Source organism: Hydra vulgaris, chromosome 13 (assembly GCF_038396675.1).
Source record: "Hydra vulgaris chromosome 13, alternate assembly HydraT2T_AEP".
Classification (NCBI taxonomy): Eukaryota; Metazoa; Cnidaria; class Hydrozoa; order Anthoathecata; family Hydridae; genus Hydra; species Hydra vulgaris.
In genome coordinates this window covers 52,367,501-52,393,965 of record NC_088932.1, presented here as the reverse complement: position 1 = coordinate 52,393,965, position 26,465 = coordinate 52,367,501, and the positions used below count along the sequence as shown (strand labels likewise).

General features: G+C 28.5%; 1 protein-coding gene and 1 long non-coding RNA gene across 3 annotated transcripts; both read right to left on the bottom strand.

Annotated features, from left to right (window-relative positions):
- Positions 1–3,016: 3,016 nt before the first annotated feature.
- LOC136090130 (uncharacterized) lies at positions 3,017–5,621 on the bottom strand. Of its 2 annotated transcripts, XR_010643193.1 has the most exons (5): positions 5,335–5,621; positions 4,421–5,248; positions 3,660–3,804; positions 3,416–3,469; positions 3,017–3,330 (listed from the first exon to the last, which is right to left on the bottom strand). It is a non-coding gene; the product is annotated as an uncharacterized LOC136090130 (long non-coding RNA). The 2 variants fall into 2 exon arrangements; XR_010643192.1 differs by lacking the exons at positions 4,421–5,248; positions 5,335–5,621 and having other exon boundaries at positions 3,018–3,330; positions 3,660–4,085.
- Positions 5,622–13,685: 8,064 nt separating this feature from the next.
- On the bottom strand, positions 13,686–14,988 carry LOC136089994 (uncharacterized). The gene is made up of 2 exons (XM_065816098.1): positions 14,889–14,988; positions 13,686–14,653 (listed from the first exon to the last, which is right to left on the bottom strand). The coding sequence occupies exons 1-2, from the start codon at positions 14,986–14,988 to the stop codon at positions 13,686–13,688; spliced, it is 1,068 nt and encodes a 355-aa protein (XP_065672170.1).
- Positions 14,989–26,465: the final 11,477 nt, after the last annotated feature.

Sequence of the window (26,465 nt, the reverse complement as noted above, 5' to 3'; positions counted from 1 at the left end):
TACTCATGCCAGGCCTTTCTTACTTGAAATGAATATTTTAAATATATATCAGCTAAACGTTTATAATATTTTATGTTTATGTATAAATGTAAAACCAACGATTCCCCTTCTTCCTTTCTATACTCAATAAAGAAAAAAACAAGTACAATCTACGAAATGATAATTCTATTCGACTACAATTTTCGCATACAAATTTTGGTAAACCTTGTGTTTCTTTCCGAGGAGCCTTTCTTTGGAATAAAATAGCTTTGAAACATTTTGACTTTTCTCATGAATGGACTTATACCTCTTATAAAAGGAAACTTAAGAAAATCATTTTGTCTATTGATAATATACTTTTATACTTTTAGTAGGAAATTTATTTGAAAATTTCTATTTTTTATTTAAATTATGTTTTTCTTCTAATATTGTTAAACACAGTTTTTTTTTATTTATTTTAAAATATGTAACACGTAAATTTGTAAAGACCTTAAGGTCTTCTACGAGTCTCCGCATTCTTTTTTTTATTATTTATAGTAAAAATCCTCACTTGTAATTGTTTATATTATTATATCTTAACTTGTAATTTTATAAATATTGAAGAAATGTAAAAAAGAATTAAAAAAAAAAAAAAAAAAACTTATGTTAAGAGCAATAGCTTTGAAAAAATACTCTTAGTAATAGTTGAATAAACTTCTTAGAGTTGCATAATAGTGGCTGCAAATTATGGCGGTAAACGGAGGATTAATTTATGACTCTCTTGTGATTAAATGTTTGCTGAAAAAGAAAATCAACCTCAAAAAAAGCAGTTAGATAATGATATGCTGGTTTTAAGAAATCAATAATCGATATTACATTTGAAATAAGTAGTTGTAAATATGTAAAATGTAAATATTTAAAACATGAAACAAAGATGTAAAACATTTAAAATCTTCAAAATAAAATTAAAAATGTTTAAATAAAAAAGCTTGGTTTTCAAGCAAAAACTCAAACATTCCAATACCTAATTATAATTTCTAAAGAAAGAAAAGGGGAGGAAAATAACCTATATTTAAAATAACTAAACGAAAAAAAGATACGAAATGATCCTTCGATTTTTGATGCCGATGGTGAACCTTTTATAATTGAAAAAATTAAGAATGCTACAAAAAACCTTTCAGTATCCCCCAGTGCTGGATTAAGGAAAACTGGGGCCCTAGGCACTAAAACTTTTGGGGATCCATTTTTGCATAAAAAAAGTTATTCTTGTAGGGTTATTGAGTAATAAAGTACGCACATTCATTTATGTAAATATTTATCAATCCCTTGAGCCTTTTCTTCATGTAAAAATTTATGTGTTAAATCTGATATTTATTATTTTTTTAAACATACTACTTTTTTTTTTTAAATATACTTTACATATCTTTCTTTACGTTTATAATTAGGACATTTTCAAAAACAACTTATAAAGGATATCACAATTTACGAAATCGGCATTGTTATACAATATGCCCATATATATATTTTTTCCTATATCTTTTATCGATAAAATCGTTTTTTACATTAAAATCGATCTTGCGATGAATATCTGATTTATTAGACATTAAGCTCAGCATGTCTAATCTGAAGCACGGTACTTCTTTGCTCATTTTCAATTCGTTTTATTTTTGAAAACGAGTGCTCTGCACAGCAATTTGTAATCATAAGTGTTGAAAAATGCGAAGAGCAATTTCGACGCTCGGAAAAACAGATGCAAGGTTGTCATGAACCAAAGTTTCGTAAAGTTTAGAATAAGAAAAACTGAGTTTTTGATGCAAATTTTAGGTTGACATAGCTGTGATATTGCCTCAATTCGTTAGAATAAAAATTAACCAAATTAGAAACCTTCTGTTGATAGTCATTTTCCGAAAGTTCAAAGTTAGGCAAAAAGGAAAAAATCTCCGCAACCTCTAAGTAAACTTTGCTTCACTCATTAATTTCTCTCTTAATCATATCAATAATTACCATAAACCCGTTGGTACAAAAATTATTTCGAGCAGGTAATATCACTACGGGACATGAAGTTTTTTAGAAGTTCTTCTTTTTAGGCAAATTCGCGTTGTAACATTCGCATAATTAATATCTGGCAAGATCAATTTTTCTTTGTTTTCAAATTCATCAAAATTGTCTCCATTTTGTCTTAAATACTTTTTAACGATGAGAACATCAATGCACACTGTCATGACTTTTCATAATTAAAAATCTTAAAAATTGTTCGATGGCTTTCCGTACCGTAGGCGAAACGCATTGAACAACTTTACTCAGTTTGTGATTGTGAGCTATGTCTGGAGTTGAATCGACTGAAACACTAAAATAGCGAGCTACTAAAATCTCTTGTATAATGTGAGATCTTTTTCTTCAATTATATTAATCAACTCTTTGCACATTGTTTTTAATAAATAAGATGGATTTTCTTTACCTTTATCCGCATATGTTGCGATGTGATTTTTTAAAAATGGATTAAACTGAGCCACAAGGTCCTGCAAACCCAAATAATTCCCATTATCTGGAACACCAAAATATTTTTTTGTTCCGTGAAAAAGTAAACCACGTTCAGATAACGTTATAATGACTTGTACAAGACATTTTAATTCTTCTTTCCAGTAATTTTGCTCCGTTTGGAATTGAAGTTGAAGTGTGTCGCACATAACAGAACTTTGTTTTCTCCTAATATATGTCAACATGTATTTTCTGTGAAGACCCAGTAGGCACAGCGACGTGACAAAAACGCGAATTTCACGTTATTTTGGCACGTGACATTTAGGTGACTTTTTGGTCCCCATGAAATGACCAATTCACGTGATTTATGGACGTGTTTTTCACGTTACTTTTGGCACGTGATATTTAGGTAACTTTTTGGTCCCCATGAACTGTCTAAAAGACGTGCTTTTTACGTTTTTTGCTTTTGCGTTTTTAGCTTTAAATTTTGGCACGTAATATTTAAGTAATAATTATGCTTTATAAAAACGAAGTGTTTGGATTCGTGTAAAGCAAAAAAACTCATCGTCGAGGAAATATTTAATACGTATTAAATGAAATGGTTTTATTAGTCAGTATATTAGTTCTTGACATAAACATTTTGAATTTGTAATAAAAGCTGCACTTTTGTTAAAATATCCTCCTTATATCCAATAAGTAATAAGTACAAAGTCATAGATCTGCAACTTACGAAGAGCACGCTTCGATCCACAAAGAGCGCACTTCAAACTTAATCTAACGAATCAGTCGATATATTCTCCATTAAAAGCACGCTTCAAACATAATCTAACAAATCAGTCGATATTTTCTCCTATAAGAGTACGCATCAAACTTTATCTAATGAATCAGATTTAGCTGAAAAGAAACGAATAAAATCTTAAATAATAATATGATTATTTAATAATTATCTTAAATCACAAACTTTTAAAACAAATCTTACTTGGTAATTTGCCAACCATTTTGGCAACAAGATTTTCTAGTTGTTTTCTTTTATCTAAATCATTAAATAATTTTAAGAAAACAATACTACATACAATGTAGAAAAATAAAAAAAGTCATTTGCCTTCTAATTTTATACTCTTATTGCTAAAAAATAAATAAGGATTTAATAAAAAAAGGCATAATAAAAAAGTCGACAGATAAATAAAAAAAAGAAGTACAAAATAAAAAATACCTGTACTCACCTTATGTGATAACATCTGATTAAATAATTTGTTTTCTTTGTTTTCCATCTTCTTATATTTGCACTTGTTTCTGCATTAACTTGTTCATACATTAACTCACTAGATGCAAAGGTGACAGCCCACGAAGTTGCTTTAAATGAGTAATCTACAAAGTTTTGAACATTAAATGTAATTTTAGAATGCACACAGAAAAATTATAACAATTTTTAAAAATGTAATAGTTACCACATGACCACACAACATTATAGTGGGGATTTTATTTCATGATTTTCCTACCCATGGTGAGATTTTCACCTTGAGGCTCCTTTTGCTGTGGAAACATTCACCACGGCTAAGGAGCCTCATCTACCCCTAATTATATATAATATATTAAGTATAAAACTAAAAGTATGTATAATAAAGTATTGTCAAATTAGGTCACCAATAAATACCAAGTGCTAAAAAATCAACTCAGAATCAAGTTGCATTCTCCAACAAGATATGAACTAAATTAAATTCTTGCTACAGGGTGCGATCACAAAAGAAGACGAAGAGAGGGAAAAGGGAATTATCTCAAACTTTAAAAGTTAAAAGGTTATTGTGTCTTCCTACAGAATGATATTCCTAGTCAATAATATTTTATACAGAACTTATCATTTGTCATGTAGTTTAATAAATTTAATATTAAATAAGTTATAATAACTTACTTAATATTAAATTAATTACATCGACAAATTTGACAGTCTAAAATATTATATAATAGGGTAGAAAAAAAAGTATACCTTGTATTAGGTTTTGATCTTTTGCATGTTGCAATATGAGAATTATCTGCCATAATGTTACACGATTTTGAACTAAGCTTTGTAATATATTTATTAAACCTAAATTGATAAAACTTACATATAAAATAATATAATATGTTTAGATAAAATATTATATATGTGACATTTTATTTTTGTCAAAAATGCATTGCGATGTTATAAGATATCTTATACCCTGATACTTTTTTTATTACTATAAAACTACAATGCAAAATAATTATATTATTATAAAAGTATAATAAAAAGTAATTACAATAATGAATATATAAACTAAATATTTCATATAATCATTATATTTAAAAAATTTGGAAAATTATTTGCGGAAAATATCCTGAAAAAATTCAGAATATTTTCCCCCTAATTTTTCCCTTAATTTTGCATTCAGCCAAGTTGATGACAATAATATGTACTTTAACTTGCATGTATGGAAAACTTTTCGGATATTTGGAAAAAGATAAATTTCAGAAAAATATCCGGTATTCCAGGAATATCCCAAAAAAAATAATCCCTGAAACTAAATTATAAAAAAATAGTAAATAAAATAAAGAATATCTTTCCAAGTTTCTAATCATAGGTTTTTATTGAGAATAAAAAATGTTCCAAAATACACAATATTTTGGCAACGGAACTTTCATGCTTCAATCAAGTAAAATTGTAACCTGGACGAGGTCACCTAAAATATACATGATTGAAACGTGAAGAAGGAAACTGTGTAAGAGCATGCATCAAACTTTATCTAATGAATAAGTTGATATTTTCTCCAATAATAGCTAGCGACACCAAATTTAGCTAAAAAAAAATCAATTAAAAACTTAAATAATAATATGATTATCAAATAATTATCTTAAATCACATATTTTTAACACAAGCCTTACATGGTGAGTCGCCAACTGTTTTGGCAACAAGATTTTCTGGTGTTGCTATTTCTTTGATCTAAATCATGAAACAATTTTTAAAAAAGCAATGCTTTATTTGAGAGAAACTTGCTTTACATATTGGAAGGTTGTCAACATTGAAAGATAAGTATAATGCAGTTTCAAATACAATAGCATCATAATCATCTTTTTGTGGGGAAAACATTAAACAAATCCGCGTTAATAACCTGTTTTATATTGTACATAATAACAATAGTAATAAAAGTCATATAATATATACAATAATAATTTCATAGATACAATTCAAATATATATATTAATCATATAATATTTAAATAATATAAAAAAATGAAATAAATAAGTACTAACTTTTTTTAACAAGCAAAGCAAAAGATCAAGATGCCATATATTACAAAAAGATAAAGTATATAATAATAATATATACATATATCAATAACAAATAACATAATACATTTGTTTATTGATATTATCTTGGATAAATTTTTTAACCTTGTTGATAAAAACCAAATAATAGAAGAAAATCTATTTTTGGTTTTTATCTAATCGACTCTTGAGCAATAATGTATGCAGAAGTTCTACAGACATTATTATTGCTCAAGAATCAAGAATAAGTTCTGCTAGAACTTATAATTTGTCCATGTAGCTTACTTAATTTGATATTAAATTCGTTATAACATAACTTATTTTGTACTAAATTAAGTAAGCAAAATGGACAAATTCGCCAGTCTAAAAAATTATATCATAAAGTAGGAAAAAAGCATACCTTGTATTTGAGTTTAATCTTATTTATGTGGCAAATAGAGACGCTTGGTACTAATTTATTTAACTTAATGTGATATAATTTGGATATTAGATATTACAACTTAAAATATATTGGACTATTAAGTTCTGTTTTAAATGCATTGCGTTACTAGATATCATATAGATAGGTAAGCTACATGAAATTTTTAAATTAAATAAATTATAGGTTGTTATATATCATTAGAAAGAGCTTAAATTGAATATTTTAAAAGTGAAAAAATTATCAAAATCGAGCAATTCCACAAGAAGTTATGACGTTTTTAGTAACGATTTTTGGATATATGGATTTGTTGATGAAACTGTGGTCAAAATAAAGTTTTATGTAACTAAAATTATTATAACTTTGTCAATTCTTATCTAAATGCTTAAAATTTGGTGTCAATAGTTAGATATAAGAATAATCTACACATTAACTCTAGCCGACACCCTCAGGCTGTAGCTGGTGGACTAGAGGGGCCACCCAACCTCCACTTTTACTGTCATAATATCATTAATTCATCTATAAAAGAGTATTTATTTATGAAATTGCTAATTTTTGTATGCTAGTAGTTGCTTTAATTTACTTCTAGAACAAATATGAGGTTGATCTTTAAGTCAGGGTATATGGGGGGGGGGGGGGGGAGAGGGGGTAAACACCCTGTTATTTAAAACACCATATTAATAATTTTATATATAAATATATATATATATATATATATATATATATACACATATAATTATTAAAAAATGATAAGATAAACAAGGTCAAGAATAAATTTATTTTAGTGTATTCAATTTAAAAGTTTTTAATCCTTACTTGTTTCAATTATTGTCTCAATAACACTGATTGGAATATTCATTTTTATTTAAATCAATTTATTTTATTACATTATTAAAAAGTTTGTGAAAAAGTTTAAAAATAAAACAAATTATAGTAATTATTATTATGTAGTCTGCATTGAATATAACCAAAAACTTTTTACATTTTTCAAAACCGTCGCCCCCCTTTATCCCTCGGAAACAAGTTCAAAAAATGGAATTGAGGTACCAAATTTGGGGGAAAAAATAGGGATAGCTGGCATGTTTATTTTTCAATAAAATTTGGCAGGTGCATAGAAAATGTGTAAACTTAGGTGAAAGATATAGATAGAAAAAAGAAAGAACATAACTGCTATGTTTGCAGAATGCTTGAAATGAAACAATATTTTTAACATCAATAAATTCACTTATAAAATTAATTATTGTAATCAAAAGACAAAAATTATTCAAGTTTAACCTTAATAATTTTTAAAAAACATCTATGTCAATAATAAATTTTAAAAATTGTGGCAACAATAAACGTTCCTACCTCACTAACAAAAAGCAAACATTAAAAAGCGTGGCACAGAATTGTAGCACATTTATCGGTGCCGTAAACCGCAATTTCCGCATACCTAATATAGACCAATTTCTTTTTTTAATTATGATTAAACTACAATAAAAATTAATTATATCATCATAACAGTAAAATAATTATAACTAATATAATGAATACAAAAACTATACTATAAAAAAATAAATAATATAATAAAAAATATTATTTTATATTTCTTATCATGTGATAAATATGTATAAATAAATGTGCAAAATATCGCGTCTAACGGAACTGTTTTTATTCTTAATAAAAACCTGTGCAGGTTTTTATTAAGAATAAAAACAGTTCCGTTAGACGCGATATTTTGGCACGTAACTTTCACGTAACTTTGACGTAAAATAGTAACCTGGACAAAGTCACCTAAAATACACGTGATTGAAACGTGAATAAAACGTTGCGTGCCTACTGGGGAGATCCAATTTTATGTTGATGTATTTGAATAATATTCTTTTAATCATTAAATTCATCGCTAGTGAGTTTGTTTAATTTTTCTTTTGAAACAAAAAGTTTACAAGGGAAACAGTTCACACAACAAGTTGTTTGGGAATAAATGAGCCATTCTCGCGAAAACCTTTTGCTATTTGCTTTTTTCCCATAAAGTGCGCTCTCTGAACAATACCGTGTCTTGGATTCTGTATTGTAAAATCTACAAGATCAAACGGTCCAAAATGATTTTGACACTCTTGTGGATCACGGTTAATCCAAAAACTGACGTCATCTTCATCAAATTGCCCCGCCTTCCAGGGTTGGTTGAACGACATGTCTTCTCAATAGTAGATTCATTTCCGCAAATAAGAGGATTAGATCAAACTATGTGTTCAAGATCATTTGAGCAGCTATATAGCTGATATAAATGATATCATTCTGAAGGTTTGTTCATTTTGATGAGCAGGGGAATTGCTGCTGTCGAAGTGATCAGTTTTATATGTTTGTGATTGAACCTGCAAATTTACTAACACTGCTATAAATGTCCATTTCAAAATGCTTAGAATTTGTATATTTAGTTATATAAGTTTATTTGTGTAAACATGAAAAATGAAACTAATACTTACCTTCTTTAAAGAACTTGCAATCGATTATTGCTATGATTTAAATTACATTTAAGTTTTAGCAATTTTTTATCAATACTAGAGATAAAATAAAAAACAAATAATAAAAAACTTTAATAGCAATAGCAGTAGTAACAGCGAAGTAAATAAATTTCAAAGTAGTTATTTGAAACAATTAGCTTGAAATTTATTTACTTAAAATTATTTATTTACTTCGCTTTTCCTAAACATTCTAGTTTTCACGTTTTCAGATGAGAGCGCATAAAACTTAAAGATAAGCTGCTTAATTGTAAGATTACCTCGGACAGAAATATTTAAAGTGATTTTATAAATAAAGTAGAATAATAATAAATATGAATGCTTAAATCGTATTATTTGCATTATTAATAATTTCACAAAAAAATATTATATTAAAATATTATTCAAAATAAAAAATAATTTTTTAAAACATTTTTTGGGGCCCCTAATTAAATGGGGCGTAGGGTTTGGCAATCGGTGGAAACCGCAACCGGTTAACCGATTTTTTGTTCAGTTTTCTCAAAACAGAAAACCGTTTTTTTTTTTTCTAAAAAAACCGATCGTCGATTATACGCTAAAAATACCGATCGTCTATTATACGTTACTAAATAGATAAGTAGTTAGAAGATTTCTTGTTTTGACAAGCTAAGAAGTAATGTGAAAAGCACAAATATCGTGAAAATATATACAGTTTTAAAAGCATTTAGTTTTATTTATTTCAAAATTTTTTTTACCAATTATTATAGGGGAAGTGGGGGCATAACCGGCACCGCACAGTGGCTCAAAATCCTTAAAAAGTGGCAAAAAAGGAAAAAAAAAAAAAAGTCTTTAGTTTCTAAATACAAATAACTTATAATAATGGTAAGGCCAGATGCATAACAATTTAAAACTTTTTTTGAAGCCATTGCGAGGTTATGTATAAATTTGAAGCACTTTATAGATGCTTTTTTTATGACGGAAAAAAAACGGAAATGTTCGATAAAATAGTCAGTTTTAGAAATTTATTTTATGGAGACATAGTAGTTAAAGTGTTAGTATCTTTTATTAATTTATTAAAATTGTGTCAATACACAATGTAAATGAATGATTTTTTTCTAAAGATTATTAGGTTTAAGCTATTACTCAGCATGAAGAAAAATATTAGTTGAAAATTTTTTTTTTATTAGTAACACATTATATGTGGTACAGGAACAAAAATGTTCTGCATAACTCCACGCTGATTTTAGTGTTTTTGAGTACTGTCAGCAATACACCATTTAATGGAATAAAATTTACCTGCTCCAATTTGTTTCAATCTAAAATAGAGCTTTTATCTAAATGATATATTCGCTAAATGTTATATTCAGCGAGTATACGATTAAAGGTTGTACAAATAGTTTCAATTGTATTCTACAAAATAGAGTGCTAAATGTTTTTAATAAAACAGAGCTATTATAAATTAGCAGAAAATCACTTATCCAATTTTTTTAATCCTGATGAGTCTTTAGAGATGAAAACACAGTGTAAAATATAAAAAAATTTGATAAGTAATTTTTTTATAGCTCATATATATATATATATATATATATATATATATATATATATATATATATATATATATATATATATATATATATATATATGGATTTTCAAAATACTTGTAGCTATTTAGCTATAATGTAAATGACAATAAGGTTGTTAAACTTTTGTGTGTTATGTTATAGATTATATATAAAACATGCAAAGAATTGATCTTCAAAAAATTAAAGAGCTAGGTTTCAATAAAGTTAATCTGCTTGAATCTTTGTTTAAAGAAGTTTTCAATGTTTATAACCTTCATAAAGTTGACTTCGATAAATCAGAGCTTACCAACTTAAACAATAAGTTGTCTGTTTTTAAAGCAAAAGTGGGAGCTAAGTTAGATAAGCATAATAGAAACTATGAAAGATTGATTTTAAAAAAAGATGTTTGGCTGCAGGTAAAGAAACAGAGTTATTTGTTAACAATTTTCTTTATGCAATCATTCTATTTAATTAAGTTTCTATTTACAGGAGGAATTTTTCCCCAATCTTGTTAAAAGAATTAAATTTAAAGAAGGTTCAGGTAGAAAAAATAAAGTTTGGGAAAATCTTGGGGAAAGAAGCAAAAGAGCTAAAACTGCCCATTTAGCTGAAAACAATCACGAAGCACTGGCCTTAGCTTTTTTAAAAAGTGCAGCAACTGAATCCAACATTAATAGAAACAATTTTATTTTTATAGTAAAGAAGGCTTTGGACCCAAATAAAGCAAATGAAATTAGGAAAAACATGTTTAAGCTTGAAACTGTTAAAATGAAAGTTGAAGATGCTCTCAGCCTAAAAATTCAATGTGATCTGTCCGATGAACAATACCAGGTAATCAGAAATAGCTCCTTATTACAAAATGCAAACATCTATCCGTCTCTTCATAAAATTTTAATTGAAAAAAAGAAATGCTATCCTGATAATATGACTTTTTCAGAAACATCTGCAGTTTGCTCCCTTCAATCTATTTTAAATCACACACTGTGTAGAATCTTGAGTCTAAATAGTTGCAACAAAATATTTTCTGAATTATCGGCTAAAGATATCAATCAGCATGGAATGATGCATTTCAAAGGCGGTTTTGATGGAGCGTCTAGCCAGAGTCTGTATAAACAAAAATATTTAGATACAACTCTAGATGAAGTTATTAAAAATGAAGAGAGTATTTTCCAAACATCTATTGTGCCTCTTAAACTGACTGTTAATAATACAGTGATATGGTACAACAAAAAACCATCTAGTACACATTTCTGCAGACCAGTATGTTTGCAGTACAAAAAGGAAACAGATATGCTAATTAAAGAAGAAGAGGAATGATTACGAATTGAGATTCAGAAACTTAAACCATTTGTAGTAAGTTTAGAGTCAGAACTGGCTGATTCATCTATGATGACAGCAATTATAAAGTATAATTTGGATTTGACTGTGTTTGATGGAAAAGTTGTTAATGCACTGACGAGTACTACCTCTTCTCAAAGCTGTAATGTATGTTCAGCAAAGCCAATAGAGATGAATGACATTAAATTGATTAGATTTAAACCTGTCAATAAAGAAGCTTTATCTTTTGGCCTTTCACCTCTTCACCTTTGGATAAGATGCTTTGAGTACATTCCTCATCTTGGATATAAATTGAAAATTAGGTCATTTTATGCTAAAACCTCTGAGAAGAATCTGAAAGAATCAGTTAAAGAAAGAAAAGCATTTATCCAAAAGAAGTTTAGGGAAGAACTAAGTCTTATTGTTGAAATGCCAAAACAAGGTTTTCGAAACACTAATGATGGTAATACTGCCAGAAGAGCCTTTGAGGAATCGAATACTTTCTCTGAGATAACTGGTGTAGATGTTGACATCATTTCTAGACTTAAAACAATTTTAAAAGCAGTTTGTTCAGGATATGATTAAGATCCAACCTCTTTTCAAAATTATTGTAATTATACAACAGATAAAATTCTTTCTGAATATATTTGGTATGTTATTCCTCCAAGCGTTCACAAACTTTTAGAACAATGTTTACAGATTGCCGATGCATTAAAACTTCCCATTGGAGTTCATTCAGAAGAATCACTGTAAAATTTCATACGCGCGTGTTTTTTAGATGCGCACGTTTTGCTGGTTGTTGCGCGTAAAAATAACTTAAAATCACATAATTGATTTTTAGACAAAAAAAAACAAAAAAACTATTTATTCAATACATATTAAAATGTGATGGTTATATAATTTTTGCCGTTTTTTCTTCACTTTGAGTCACTGTGCACCGTAACGTTTGGATTAATGTTATATGAAAATAAAAAAGGAAATGTGTTTTTTTATCAGCTTATTTCAATAACCACATTATTAAGCTTTAAATTGCTGCAATTAAAAAAAAAATAAAACAATTTTTGAAAATGTTATTACACAACAATTACACTTAGTGAAAAAAACGGTTTTGTCCCCATTGTGAGGCACAACCGCGCCCTCACAATAATTGTTGGGGGTACACTTATCGTGGTACATTTTCTTTACAATTTTCACAACTCAGATTATTTGCTGATTTTGTTGCGCGTTCGCATACTGCGTAGGCATTCTTTGTATTTACAGTCTGAGTTTTCTCAATCGATATATATATATATATATATATATATATATATATATATATATATATATATATATATATATATATATATATATATATATATATATATATATATATATATATATAAATTATAAATTATGTTAGTGTATTCTACAAATAGAGTGCTCAATGTTCTAAAAGAACAGAGCAATAATAAATTAGTAAAAACACTTTTCTAATTTTTGATTACTTCTAACACAGTGTTGAAGTAATCAAAAATTAGATAAGTGTTTTTACTAATTTATATATATATATATATATATATATATATATATATATATATATATATATATATATATATATATATCGATTTATACTTAAAGCTTTATATTTTAATAAAAAACTCATTTATAAACGCATGAACGCATTCAAGTGTGACGATTGTAATTACTGTTATTCGTAATTACCGAAATTTGATAAATATCAAAAGTATTTTTGTTATTGTTGTTTTATTATTTTGATTTAAGATTGTTAAATAAAAATCTCAAAATCAAGCACCCCATCTTTGAAATAACATAATATGACCCAATTTTGATCCTTCTTTTACTCGTCCTGTTTTTTAAATTAAATTAAAAAAATTCTCTCTATGAACAACATTCTAAGATTCTGCTAAAAACGTAAACTGTATTTGTTAAATCTTCAGCATGCAGGGCCATCTTATCCATTAAGCACTATAGGCACTGTGCCTAGAGCCTACGAATCTACAGGGGCCTACAAAAGAAATGAAAAAAAAAGAAATTTTAAAGTATTTTTCATTTCATTAATAAAACAATCATACAGATGCAGCATAATATTACTAATTGATAAAAATGTTTATAATCAAACAGTATAATTAGATGACATTAACTTTTCGACTTTTGGTATTTGCAAAATCAACTATAACATCTTCAAATGTCATCTCCCGCATTACTTCATTTTCAATTGATAGCAGTGCCATGAAGGATAGTCGCGCTTGTCCCATAGTTGAACGCAGATAGTTTTTTTATCAGTTTTAATTTTGAAAAAGAACGTTCGCTTTCTGCATTTGTGCCTAATATAGAGAGATAAATCCTGAAAGCGATATTAACATTTTGAAAACTTGCAACTAGTTTATTGTCTATTTGCAGCTTAATCTTATCAGACACCGATTTACCATCACTAAACATTTGAGAAAACAGCAAAAACTCATCGGTAAGTTTGTCTTCGAGGTCTGATGGATACAACTGAATTAGTGTCTTGGTTTTAGACACTACTTCCTCACTCGACAAAGATCTGTTGTCAAGAAGAAAGTTAAACCTTTCGTACAATACTTTATAAGCTGCTCTGCGTTTTTCCATCTCATTATTAAGTCTGTCTATGATAACGTTATACTGTTGAATACGGAAATTATCACTGGCACTAACATTTAAACTGGGATTACTTGTATCCATAACTTTGTGATCAAATCGCTTCCGTATTCGCTTGCGTTGTGTAGCTTCTTTGTAATCAGATTCTGTGAGATCTTTTGCCTGGCCTTCGAATGTTTCAAACTTACTGTGTGTATCATGAAAATACTGTATGAGACCATCGTACAGTTTAATGATGGTGCACAGCTCAATACCCGGCTCCTGTAAGGCTTTATTGACAATATTCATCTTTTGAAGTAAATCTTTCCAAATCACACACATTAACGCAGTTTCAAAGTAGTCTAAATGTTTAACCAGTGATTTCGCTTCATGAACAGCTGCTGGTGGTTGATGTTTGCTGTTAGTGACTTCACATAATGCTTGACGAATTTGTAAGTAATTTGCATAGAAAGCTCTTGTGGCATCACTTCTAGAGGACCACCTAGTTTCTGATAAGCTTTGTAAAACAAATACGTTTTCTTTAAGAAGTTCTTTAAGAGTTGACCATCTCTTCGTTGAAGCTGAGAAAAAATTATAAACTGACTGTATGACACCAAAATAATTTACAGCTGCTGAATAACACTCCACGGCAGCTGAACCAACTAAGTTTAGGCTGTGGGCAGCATATGGAACCTATTCTGCTAAATGATTAATCTCTCTGAATCTAGCTTGCACACCAGAATATATTCGACTCATATTGCTGGCATTATCGTAAGATTGTGATTGGCAATTTTTGAAATTGAAACTGAAGAATACCAACCACAAGATTAAATACGTATTCTCCATCATGGTGTTCAATTGGATTAAATTGAAGAAATCGCTCTACTACATTTCTGTTTTTCAATTTATGCGCCATTTTCCGAGACTTATTATTTTATTTTATTTATCGGAAAACTCGTTCACAAAAACCTCGCTTTAGTGTAACTCTTTTAAGATTGACATGAGTAAAAACAGTTCAAAATTTATTTTGAAGTCATATGTTTAAAATGTTTGGTAACTATTAACAACACTTTTGATAATAGATTTTAATTTTAAATTTTCATTACTGAGATCTCAAAATTGTGTCATAAATTGATATTTTAACTAGTTTAATTAAGAGTTTAGTTTAAAAACTAAAAGATTCCACTAGATTCCATGGTAATTTTAACACTTCCTATTGATAGGTATATATGATAGCAGAAAAAATAAAAATCATTTGCCCTACTTGCCCCAATTAAATAAAGACCTTTTCAATACTTCGTTTTTTTTGTATGTTTTTTTTCCGTTTTTAATTAAAACGTATAAAGTAGCGAACAATAGGTCATTGCTTACATTCATCATAAAAATATTACATTTAGTTCCTATTAGAAAAAAACTCATGCTTAAGCAGATGGTGCTAATTATCAAACCTTAAAAACCAAAATATGCAAGATTTGACGGCATTATGCATGCTTTAAAATTAAAACTTGCGTTTAAAATAACTAACAATATTTCATTGGTTACATTCCCCATGAAAAGAATACATTTAGTTCCTATAATTCAAGACTTAAGAATTAATCATGGTAATATACTCGAGGCTCTTCTACGTGAGTTTCGTAGACTGGAGGGGCTATACTCTGAAAGTATTGACAAACCTGAAATGATAAATCTAAAGAAATCTAATAATATTTAAATGTAAATTCCGATCAAAGTTGCGGAAACATCCAAGAACCTTCTCAAGACTTCCGGAACACAAGTAAACTTGGTTGGACAAAGCTGTAACAGCTGACAAAAAAAAACGTTGCAGCAGGTCCAAGTAGAAAGTGCAAGGACTGGAAAGATTTTGGTGATAGAAGAAGAAGATCTACAGTAATAATAAATCAATTAAATTCAACCCAGTTTAAAAAATAGTTTACACGCTTAAATATTAAATATTATCTTGTTTAAAGTTGCCAAATTGGCTGAACATCCTGCTGAAGCATTGGCTTAAGCTTCAATAAAAAAGCCACTAGAGATCCTAACAAAAAAGACTTTTTTAATTTCATGAAAAGTGCTACAATTTCTGAAAAAGTTAAAATCACGGAGATAAGTTTTCCAATAAAAATAAAAACCGTTGATGCCATGAGCTTAAAAATTTAGTATGACCTTTCTGATGAAGAGTATCAAATTATTAGAAATTCATTGATAATATGATGATGAAGGTATTTATCCTTTACTTCATGAAATTAAGAATTAGAGACACAAATGTTATCATGAGTGTTTAATTGTGACAGAAATATCTGCTTCAACTCCTCTACAGGGTATGTTTAGTCATACTCTGACAAGGATATTAACTTTTACGGAATGCCAAGACTCAATAAAAATGTTTGCTTAAAGTGGGGGGAGGTTTAATAATCTACTTAACTTTAAAGGTGGTTTTAATGGTGCCTCCAGTTAATGTGCCTATAAATGAAAATATACTGATACAAATATTGGACAAGGCAAAAATTAAAGAGGCAAAAGTTAAGGAGAAAAATTAAGTCTTTTCCAGACAGCCATTGTTTTACTCAAATTAAGTACACATGTATGAAGATCCCTCTAATACACATAACTGATGATCCTTAGATCTCCAATACCAAAAAGAAACGGATAAGTTGATAAGAAATGAATATAAACTTTTAAAAGCAGAAATGAATAGACTAGTCAAGTTTGAGGTCAAGTAATGTTTGCGGAGCTAAGCCCAGTGATTTTAATAACCCAGTATTGATCAGATCTAAACCAATCAATGAAAAAGTTTTATCTTTGGACCCTTCTACTTTCCATTGCTGGCTCAGATCTTTTGAATAAACTTTATATTCAGGATATAAGTTAGACATTATAAAATACTTTGCTAAATCCCCTATTAAAAAAAGCATCAGTAAAAATTAGAAAAAAGAATGTTCAACTGAGGTTTAGAGATGAGCTAAATTTTATACTTGATATGTCCAAACAGGGTTTTGGCTACACTAAAGATGGGAACACTGCCAGGCGGGTATTTGAAAATGCTAAAACATTTGCTGATATATCGGGAGTGGCAGTAGATGTAGTTATTAGATTTAGGACAATCCTAATATCAGTTAATACCTAATACCTAATATCATGGTTCTGTTATGAGTTGAACTCTGAAAGTTTTTGCTACAAAACTGCAGCTCTTATACTCAAAAACAATTGCTGGTATGTCATTGCCCCAACTATTCAAAAACTCTTGAAACATAGTGTGCATATATCTGAGACATTAGAACGGTCAATTGGTTACTACTCTGTAGAGTCACTAGAGGCTCTGAAGAAGTAAAATTTGCAAAGCCAGATTAAACCATACAACCAAGATATCTAGAAAAAATGATATAAACCAAGACCAATACCTCTTAATTAGAAGTGATCTTGTAATAATAAACATTTGTTTCAAAAAATACAAGTTTAAAAATGGAAAAACATTTACCCCTGAAGTTTCATCTTTGGTAATGCCGTAATAATGAAATAAAGCTTTTTTTATTAATATTAGGTTTTCTTTTTTTGAAAGAAAAATTAGATAAGATAAATATTTATTTTGTATTTTATATTTTTTTGTATTTTAATATTATTTTAATGCTTAATTGTATTTTGATTTTTAAATACCTTTATTTTTTTTAAATTAAGTCAGTCTTTGTACGTGTACTCTAGCACGTATACGCGCGTGTAGTAGTGTTAGGCACAAGTAAAATTTATACTAATTAAAGTTGGTATTATAGTTTATGGTAATTTGGATCAAGGAATCAGATTTTTTTAATTTAAATCATATTTTGCGCGCGTAAATAAAACTTACACGCGTAAATGCACGTTGTACACGTCATAGGTACACGTAAAAGTTATTTTCAATTTTTTGATATAAAATACGATAGTATTAATGTTTATATGTATCACATGTTTATATGTATCACGTGTTTCTATACAGGGGTGGATCCAGGATTTTTATTGACTGTAGCGAAAATGTTATGAATATTTTTTTTTGTCTAAAAAAAAAGGCCCTTGCTTTTCACATTTGCCGACTGTACTATATGGTCAACATATGCCGATTTGCCGGTCTAAAAGAGCTAAATTTGCAGACATAATGAACTTAAATTTATCGATAGGGGGTGGGGGAGGATATCACGTACCCTTCGCGCCAGCCTTGGATTTACAGTGGCTTATAGTGATACATGAGGTCCCCTACCACTGCTTTCTTCTTCCATTCATTTAGAGCAGAAGAACGTTACTTGATTTACGCGACGTTAAAACCATCTAGTTAAACTGAATATTTTTTAACGATATAATAGTTTACTTATCTTTTATGCCTTTTAATCATGACTAAAACCCTGACTGAAACCTTATCCTCAATCAATGTATTTAAATTTAGTTCTTGGTATTCCTATTGCCAGTCAATGTATTTATGCCAAATAATACACAAAACATTACCATATAAATTTATCTATATATTTAAATCTACAAAATACTTGTGGTTGTTAAAATGTTTTGGTCTGCATAAAAATTAGATGTTGATATTTGAAAATGAAAACGACAAATTTAATCTAACTTTGTTTAACATACAATTTTTTTATTTAATTAAAATTTGTTTCAAAACACATTATGCTTTATTTAATGGCTTTATAAAATATCTCAAAAATAAAATAGACACTGTATATTAATATAACACAGACATATAAATTAATAAAAACAATTTATAAATATTTTCATATTTTTAATAATAGACTTCATTACTAAATTACAATAAACTTTTTGTCAAACAATAAAAAAAAGAAACAGGTTTTAAATCAAACAAAAAATAGAAAGTAACTAAGCTTTTAAATATAAATATTTTGCTTTAAATAAATAAGGAATGCTTTTAAAATCCCAAAATAACAAACATCAGGCATATTACAATTAACAAATCTCAGCAAATAATAAAAACAAAAGTGTCAATGAATAAATGTCAACCTAACAAGACAAACTTAATATGGTCATTCTTTGTTTAAAACAACAAAGTTCTTTGTTTGATTTTCGTGTAGAAAGTTTTCAGTGGATTTTTATAAATTAATATAGGAAAGTAAATAGTAATGATAACACTCAATTTCAATTAAGTAATGCATTAAAGCATAAAAGTATTGAATATGGAAGTCCAACAAACTTTATCTTTAATCAAATTGAAGAAAAGCCATTGAACAGTGTTGTCAAAAAAGTTCTTTGGTTTCAAAGAACACTTAAAAAATTTGTCTAAAGATACTTTTCTTAAATTTCTAAATTCTGTTTCAAGTAGTTTTGTAAAAAATTTTCTTAACATAACATATTTGTAACTAAAGTGTTTTTCTTAAAAGCGTTTTAATCAGCTAGACTATTTCTTCAAATGTATAATTTATGTAATGCCTTGAGACATGTGTTGATATTTTATGCCTATTTTCTGATTTTTTTCATGTATCCCAAAAATCCAAAACAAACTTTCTCTGTTTATCATTTAGATCTCTGAGGAAGCTTTTTGATCATTATTGAACCTAAAATATCTGCACACACTTTTTAGATTAAAATTTTTCCATTATGTGACAGCAATTTTAATAAATTCACCAGTCTTGTTAATGTTTGGGAACATTGTAAGTATTATCAGAAGAATGTTGTAAGTATTATCAGAAAAAAATGTTTTGCTTTCTGAGTCCATTATTTTGTATGTTTTTGATAACGTTGATAAGAGTCAAACAATAAAAGAGCTCTATCTGTAGTTAACCAAGGTTTTTCATTAAATATTAGAATTAGATTTGTATCACATTTAATTGCCTTTGCTTTGCTATTTGTCATTCTTACTGATTCTAAAGTTAAATGAATTTGATCACATAAAAATTAGGAATTTATTTGTTTACAGGTTTTCACAACATTTTCAAAAGAAATTTAGGACCATCAAACATATACAAGTTATCATAACATCTAAAACACTTTTCAAAAGAAAATTTATATCATTGGTTTTCCAAAAACAGCAACTTAATTGATACAATAACACTTTTGTAAGATACACTTTTTCACAGAGAATAATAGATCCTAGTATAAATTTTCAAAGTAAAAAAAAAGTAGTAGAAAGTTCCTTGCAATTTTAAAACAAACTAAAAATCTATCTTAGAGGAAAATTGTTCAAAATGTTTAGTTTAACCTTTTTGAAGTTTTGATGCCAATCAGATCATATAATAAAGTGTTGCTAGTCGTTTTAAAACTCGCATTAGGTAAACATTCTATCCAACGTGTTTTCTTCTCTTTCTCTCTGGGAAATCTACAGATTTTTCAAAACGTTTTTAAATCGTTTGACTTCTTCAATAATAAATAACTCATAGAACAGCAATAAACACATTTCACCATTTTTCATAAACATAAACAAATTCCACCATTTTCATAATAGACTAAATAAAGAAACCAACAGACGGTGCTATTTAATTTAGTCTTTATAATTATAAAACCGTTTCATTCAATGACTGTTATCCAATTTATTAAAAAAAAAAATTTTTAAAACGGAGAGTGGATATTTAACAGAATTTCTGTCTTTGCTACACAATTTTTTTTTAGCTCCAGATCTCGCTTGATGACTTTTAGTCACTACGTAAGACCTTGTTAATAAAAAGATTGCAGGTAAATAGCCTAAATATAAAATAAATTATCGGAGGTATGTATAAGAGTTGTTTCAAAACATGACAAATTGACTTTTGGTACAGTCGATTTGCCATTATATTTTACTCCCAGTTCAATTTAAGTTGGTACACTGCGAAATGTTTGACATTCTTTCAAAAATTTATGGACATGTGAGACAAAACCCGTTAAAAACATGGGTTTTTCAGTGAAGCATTTCATTTTTCCGAATGAAATAATTCGATAACATAGTCAACGTGCACTGCTTCAATTTAGAGGTTTTAGGTTGACCTAAATGGTACTCAAGATGTTTCAAAAGATATCAATACTTTGGGTGGGCATGAGATATATTCCATTGAAAACAAAATAAAAAGCGTTCCTTTTTTGGATTTATACACTTTTTTAAATAATCGCTTTGCAAAAGAAATTTTAACTCAGTAGCGGATCATGCGTTTTTTGGTGTTTTAGATACCAAATTATAAACAAAGAGTAAACTCCAAACATTTATATGTTTATACTAGTGTCAAAACAAGGAAGTTTTGTCAAAATATCAAAATATTTGGAGGCTGGGAACTAAAAAGCCCTTTAAATCTTGCCCCTGCCCTAAAGTGGAGAGCAACAAGTTCATAATTTTTGTTATAAACTATTCTTAACTAAATTCATATTAATTTAAAAATTTCAAATTTTATGAAAAAATCTTTTATAGTTCAAGAATTATGTCAATCTTAAAATTGTAACCCCCTCAAATTGAGGGGGGTTAAAACTTTAAATGGCCATCATTTTTGAACGCTATAAAATTATTGAACAAAATTTAAAATTTTTTATAAATAATGACCTTAGTTAAGAATAGTAAAAATTTTTTTTGCTTACTTGTTGCTCCCACGTTTGGGGCAAGGGGGGCAAAAAATTAGGGTTGTTACTGTTCCCAGGCTCCAATCAACCCAATAATATGCAAAACATCCTTATTTGACATAAACATAAACATATAAATGTTTGGATTTTATCTTATGTTTGGAAGTTAGCTTTCTCAGACAAAACAAAAACACAGAATCCACCCTCTGTCTCAACTATCTATAAACTAAGAATATCACTAGAATGAAACAACACTGAGACAAATACAAAGTATTAATTCTTTCAAACATTTTTTATTCATGATTACTTCTTATTTTACAATAATCCAATATTTAGTACTGTATATAAAATTATTCACATCCTCATACTAGAGTAGGTTACGGCCGTTTTACGAAGCTTTTCTCCATGGCATTTGCTCAGCTCCGAAGCTGCAAATCTTTTCATTGTCTTGTTAATGTTTTTGTGCACAGCTTCACAGCTTTGCTCACTGAAAATACCCAAGGGTTTGTTTTTTCTTTCAAGAAACATGACGAGGTGTGACTGTATGATGTGAAATTTCCAACCTAGACAGATCTTGTGTGTCGTGTATTCTATCAGATACTTATGCAAGTTGCACATTTCAGAGACAAATTCCTGAATATCTCTGCTGAACTCAAGAGATAGCTTCATTCCAAAACATCCTTCTGTCACTAAAATGAACAAATTCTAAGGAATTATGTTTATAATTACTTATAAACTATAAGTGAAAAAGTAATTAACTGATTGCATACCGATTTTGAATTTCCTTAAAGTCTCAATACAAGGTATCATCAGAAGTGGAGCTATAGTTATGAGTTCATCCAAGCAAGAAAGTACTTTTTGACAGTTAGGTCCATCAAATCCTCCTCCATTGTAACCGTGCCTAGTTACAGTTTTACCAATTAGGAATTTTTTAATTGACTCCTCAGCCATCAAAACATCTGTTATTTGTGTAACAATATGTTCAAACAAATGTAATTCAGGAGGAGGAACTATATCAATAACAAGAGTTTCTCCAGATTCTTCAATTAGGCATGGTCGAACAACATTTTTATAGCTTTTCATATCCTTATTAAGTTCCCCATCCTCAATAAATTTCTGATACCAACTAGTCAAACTTTGAAAAGTCCTCAACTTTCCATTTTTGTCATTTTTTTCACCTTCACAGTAACAGCAAGCATACTTTCCCCCATGTGCCTTTAAGTATTAGTATTAAAAAAGACTTTAAATAATAAGTTAAATGTTGATAAAGTAATAAAAAGCAATAACTTTTTATAAATTATTATGCAATTACACAAAATAATTAATGTTTAACTTACAGAAATGCCCAGTAAGCAATTAATAAGCTTTAAGTCAGCTGCTACTGTGTATTTTAGCTCATTTAGCTTAAGTAACTTAATAAGCCTCTCCAAATTATAGTTACTTTCTTGTACTCCACGTACAAGACCCAAAATAAGAACTGTATTGACCCCTGTATTTTTCATGTTTCTTTTCTCTGATTGTAGCTCTTCTGGGTTGAAGATGTTCATTATGACTTTCAGTGAGCCTTGACCTCCATCAATACCAACTCTTATTAAGCAATTGTAGGGGTTAAGTTTTCTGTGTTCGCAAATCTTTTTTATTAGTTCCCACGGTTCAGGAAAAAATACAACATCTTTTTGAATTTTATCAACAACCTTGTATTTTCCTTTGCTGTGTGTTTGTTGAAAGCTGCATAAAACGTTTTTATAAAATTCAATTAACTGGAAAGATTTGTCCTTAATAATTTTTGAGGCATTAGGTTCAATATCTAGCAAAAAATACAAGAATAATTTATAAATATATAAGTAATATGAATATATGCAAAACAAAGTTCATGTGCATTACTGTTACCTCCGCGACCCAAATCTTTACGTATCTCAGTCATTATACAATCCATTGCTGACATGGGAAGATCCATTTTCTTTTTTATACTAAATAATGTATCTGAAGATATTTCTAAAATAGGTTTATGCACATCTCCAGAGTAGAGAGCAACATGAAGGGCTTTACCACCTACAAAAAATATATGAAAAACGTTCTATTCACTAATGTTTAACTTTAATATAAATGTATTTTATAAAATTATTAATAAATATAGATAGGTAAAGAAATATAAATACACATTTACCTGTTGCTATAGTTAATTCGTTATTTTCAGATGTTTTATGCATATCTTTTAGTACAGAGGAAATAACTTGTTGGGAGGTTTTTGAGTCTTGAGAAAGAATGAGCTTATGTAGATTTTACACTATTTCAGATTTTGTGCAAGGGTGTCTGATACCTTTACCTACCTTTTGGCAGCAATCTGTGCAAAAAGATGTGTTATTTACATCTGAGGACTTATGCTTAAAACCAAAATCTTCAATAAATTCAGAAAGATTTTTCTATGACTCCTTTTCTCTTTTGCAATACAGCAAATCGGGCATGTGCATAAACTAGTATCCTGTAACCTACCTAGTTTTCGTAATAATACTCTTCCAATCTTCCACATATCTTCTATGTTTTGAGAGACATACCCTTCATTCTAAAATTTTTTAATATAGTATTTCATATACGTTTATATATATATTTACATTTTCATATATCGTCAATACATTAGCATTAATGACAAACTTTTATTTAACCTTTTTTAAATGAAGACATTTTTTACAAGTTGAACAAACTCCAGATGGTAGAGAATTGATTTCCAAACAAAAGCCTGGATCCACATATAGAATAATGAGTTCTTGTAGAGCTGGGTTATTTTCTAATTTATGACATTTTACGTCTTTATTTAGACAGCAGAAACAAACTATATTCCTGTTTTCTTTATGAAACCCTTGTCTTGTTAAGCTCATTTTGACACAATAATGGGAGTTTTTTTAATGAATCTTTAGTATAATTTTTATATTAATATCTAAATGCAAAGTAAATTTTCAAACAGTTCTAATGCAGAGACCTTTTCAGGTGTAAAATAAAGCTAAAAATAACAACAAAGGCATTTTTATATAGTTGAGACAGAGGGTGGATTCTGTGTTTTTGTTTTGTCTGAGAAAGCTAACTTCCAAACATAAGATAAAATCCAAACATTTATATGTTTATGTTTATGTCAAATAAGGATGTTTTGCATATTATTGGGTTGATTGGAGCCTGGGAACAGTAACAACCCTAATTTTTTGCCCCCCTTGCCCCAAACGTGGGAGCAACAAGTAAGCAAAAAAAAATTTTACTATTCTTAACTAAGGTCATTATTTATAAAAAATTTTAAATTTTGTTCAATAATTTTATAGCGTTCAAAAATGATGGCCATTTAAAGTTTTAACCCCCCTCAATTTGAGGGGGTTACAATTTTAAGATTGACATAATTCTTGAACTATAAAAGATTTTTTCATAAAATTTGAAATTTTTAAATTAATATGAATTTAGTTAAGAATAGTTTATAACAAAAATTATGAACTTGTTGCTCTCCACTTTAGGGCAGGGGCAAGATTTAAAGGGCTTTTTAGTTCCCAGCCTCCAAATATTTTGATATTTTGACAAAACTTCCTTGTTTTGACACTAGTATAAACATATAAATGTTTGGAGTTTACTCTTTGTTTATAATTTGGTATCTAAAACACCAAAAAACGCATGATCCGCTACTGAGTTAAAATTTCTTTTGCAAAGCGATTATTTAAAAAAGTGTATAAATCCAAAAAAGGAACGCTTTTTATTTTGTTTTCAATGGAATATATCTCATGCCCACCCAAAGTATTGATATCTTTTGAAACATCTTGAGTACCATTTAGGTCAACCTAAAACCTCTAAATTGAAGCAGTGCGTGGTTAACTTGCGATTTTGAATAAATTTTTAAAGCGCCGGATTTTGTTCGTTTGTGTTTTTAGGTGCCCCAAGAAGTCCTTACAAGTGAATTTGACCAGGAAGGTCACACCTCCTTCGTTACCGTGAGGCGAAAATTTGTCCAGAGCTCGTTTCGAACCTGAGATCCAGGTTTATAAAGCAAGCACTCTAACCACTGCGTGACGGCCGCACATTTTGACTACTTGTAACCTCCGTATCTTATTTAAATTATTTTCTCTTTTGTATGAAAAAAAAATGTATGTAAAAAATATAAAGAGAAAAAAAAAACTGAGCTGACTGTAGCAATTGCTACACTTGCTACACTTATTCTACTCTTCTATTCTATTCCACTACACTTTATATTCAAAAAATGGTAATTTATGGTAGCTACATTGATACAATGTAGTACATACAATGTAGTATATACAATAAAAAAATGAAAATTACAAGAAAAATTAAAATAAGTTTTCGAAAAAATGGCATAAATATATTGGTGCGCTGTGCATGCTAGAATTGCTAGTTTTCATGCTAGTTTTCAACTATGTCGAAAAGTTAATAATAATAAAAAGTTAATAATTTCACATATTATATGATATTAGTTAGTTTTGTGACACAAGCACAAAAATAAATAATATGTCTTTTTGAATTTGATGTGTCTCCTATAAAAAAATCAGCTAGCATGAGTATGATACAATCAGCTAGCATGAGACTCATGCTAGCTGATTGTATCATATTCATGCTAGCTGATTGTATCATACTCTTGCTAGCTGATTTTTTTATAGGAGACACATCAAATTCAAAAAGACATATTATTTATTTTTGTGCTTGTGTCACAAAACTAACTAATATCATATAATATGTATCATACTCATGATGAGTATGATACAATCAGCTAGTATGAGTATGGTACAATCAGGCAATAAAATAACATAATATAAAAAAGAAAATTAAAATTTTTTTTATATTAAATTTGAGCAAAAGAAATTGAAAAAAAAGGTTTTTTTGCATTGTATTAAAAACTTTTATTTTTTTACA

What these genes read in the sequence shown, in the direction of transcription:
- LOC136089994 (XM_065816098.1), bottom strand. Translation starts at nt 14,988, where the DNA reads ATGGCGCATAAATTGAAAAACAGAAATGTAGTAGAGCGATTTCTTCAA. An exon ending in CGTATTTAATCTTGTGGTTG is followed by an intron (nt 14,654 to 14,888) that starts GTATTCTTCAGT and finishes ATTTTTTCTCAG; the next exon opens with CTTCAACGAAGAGATGGTCA.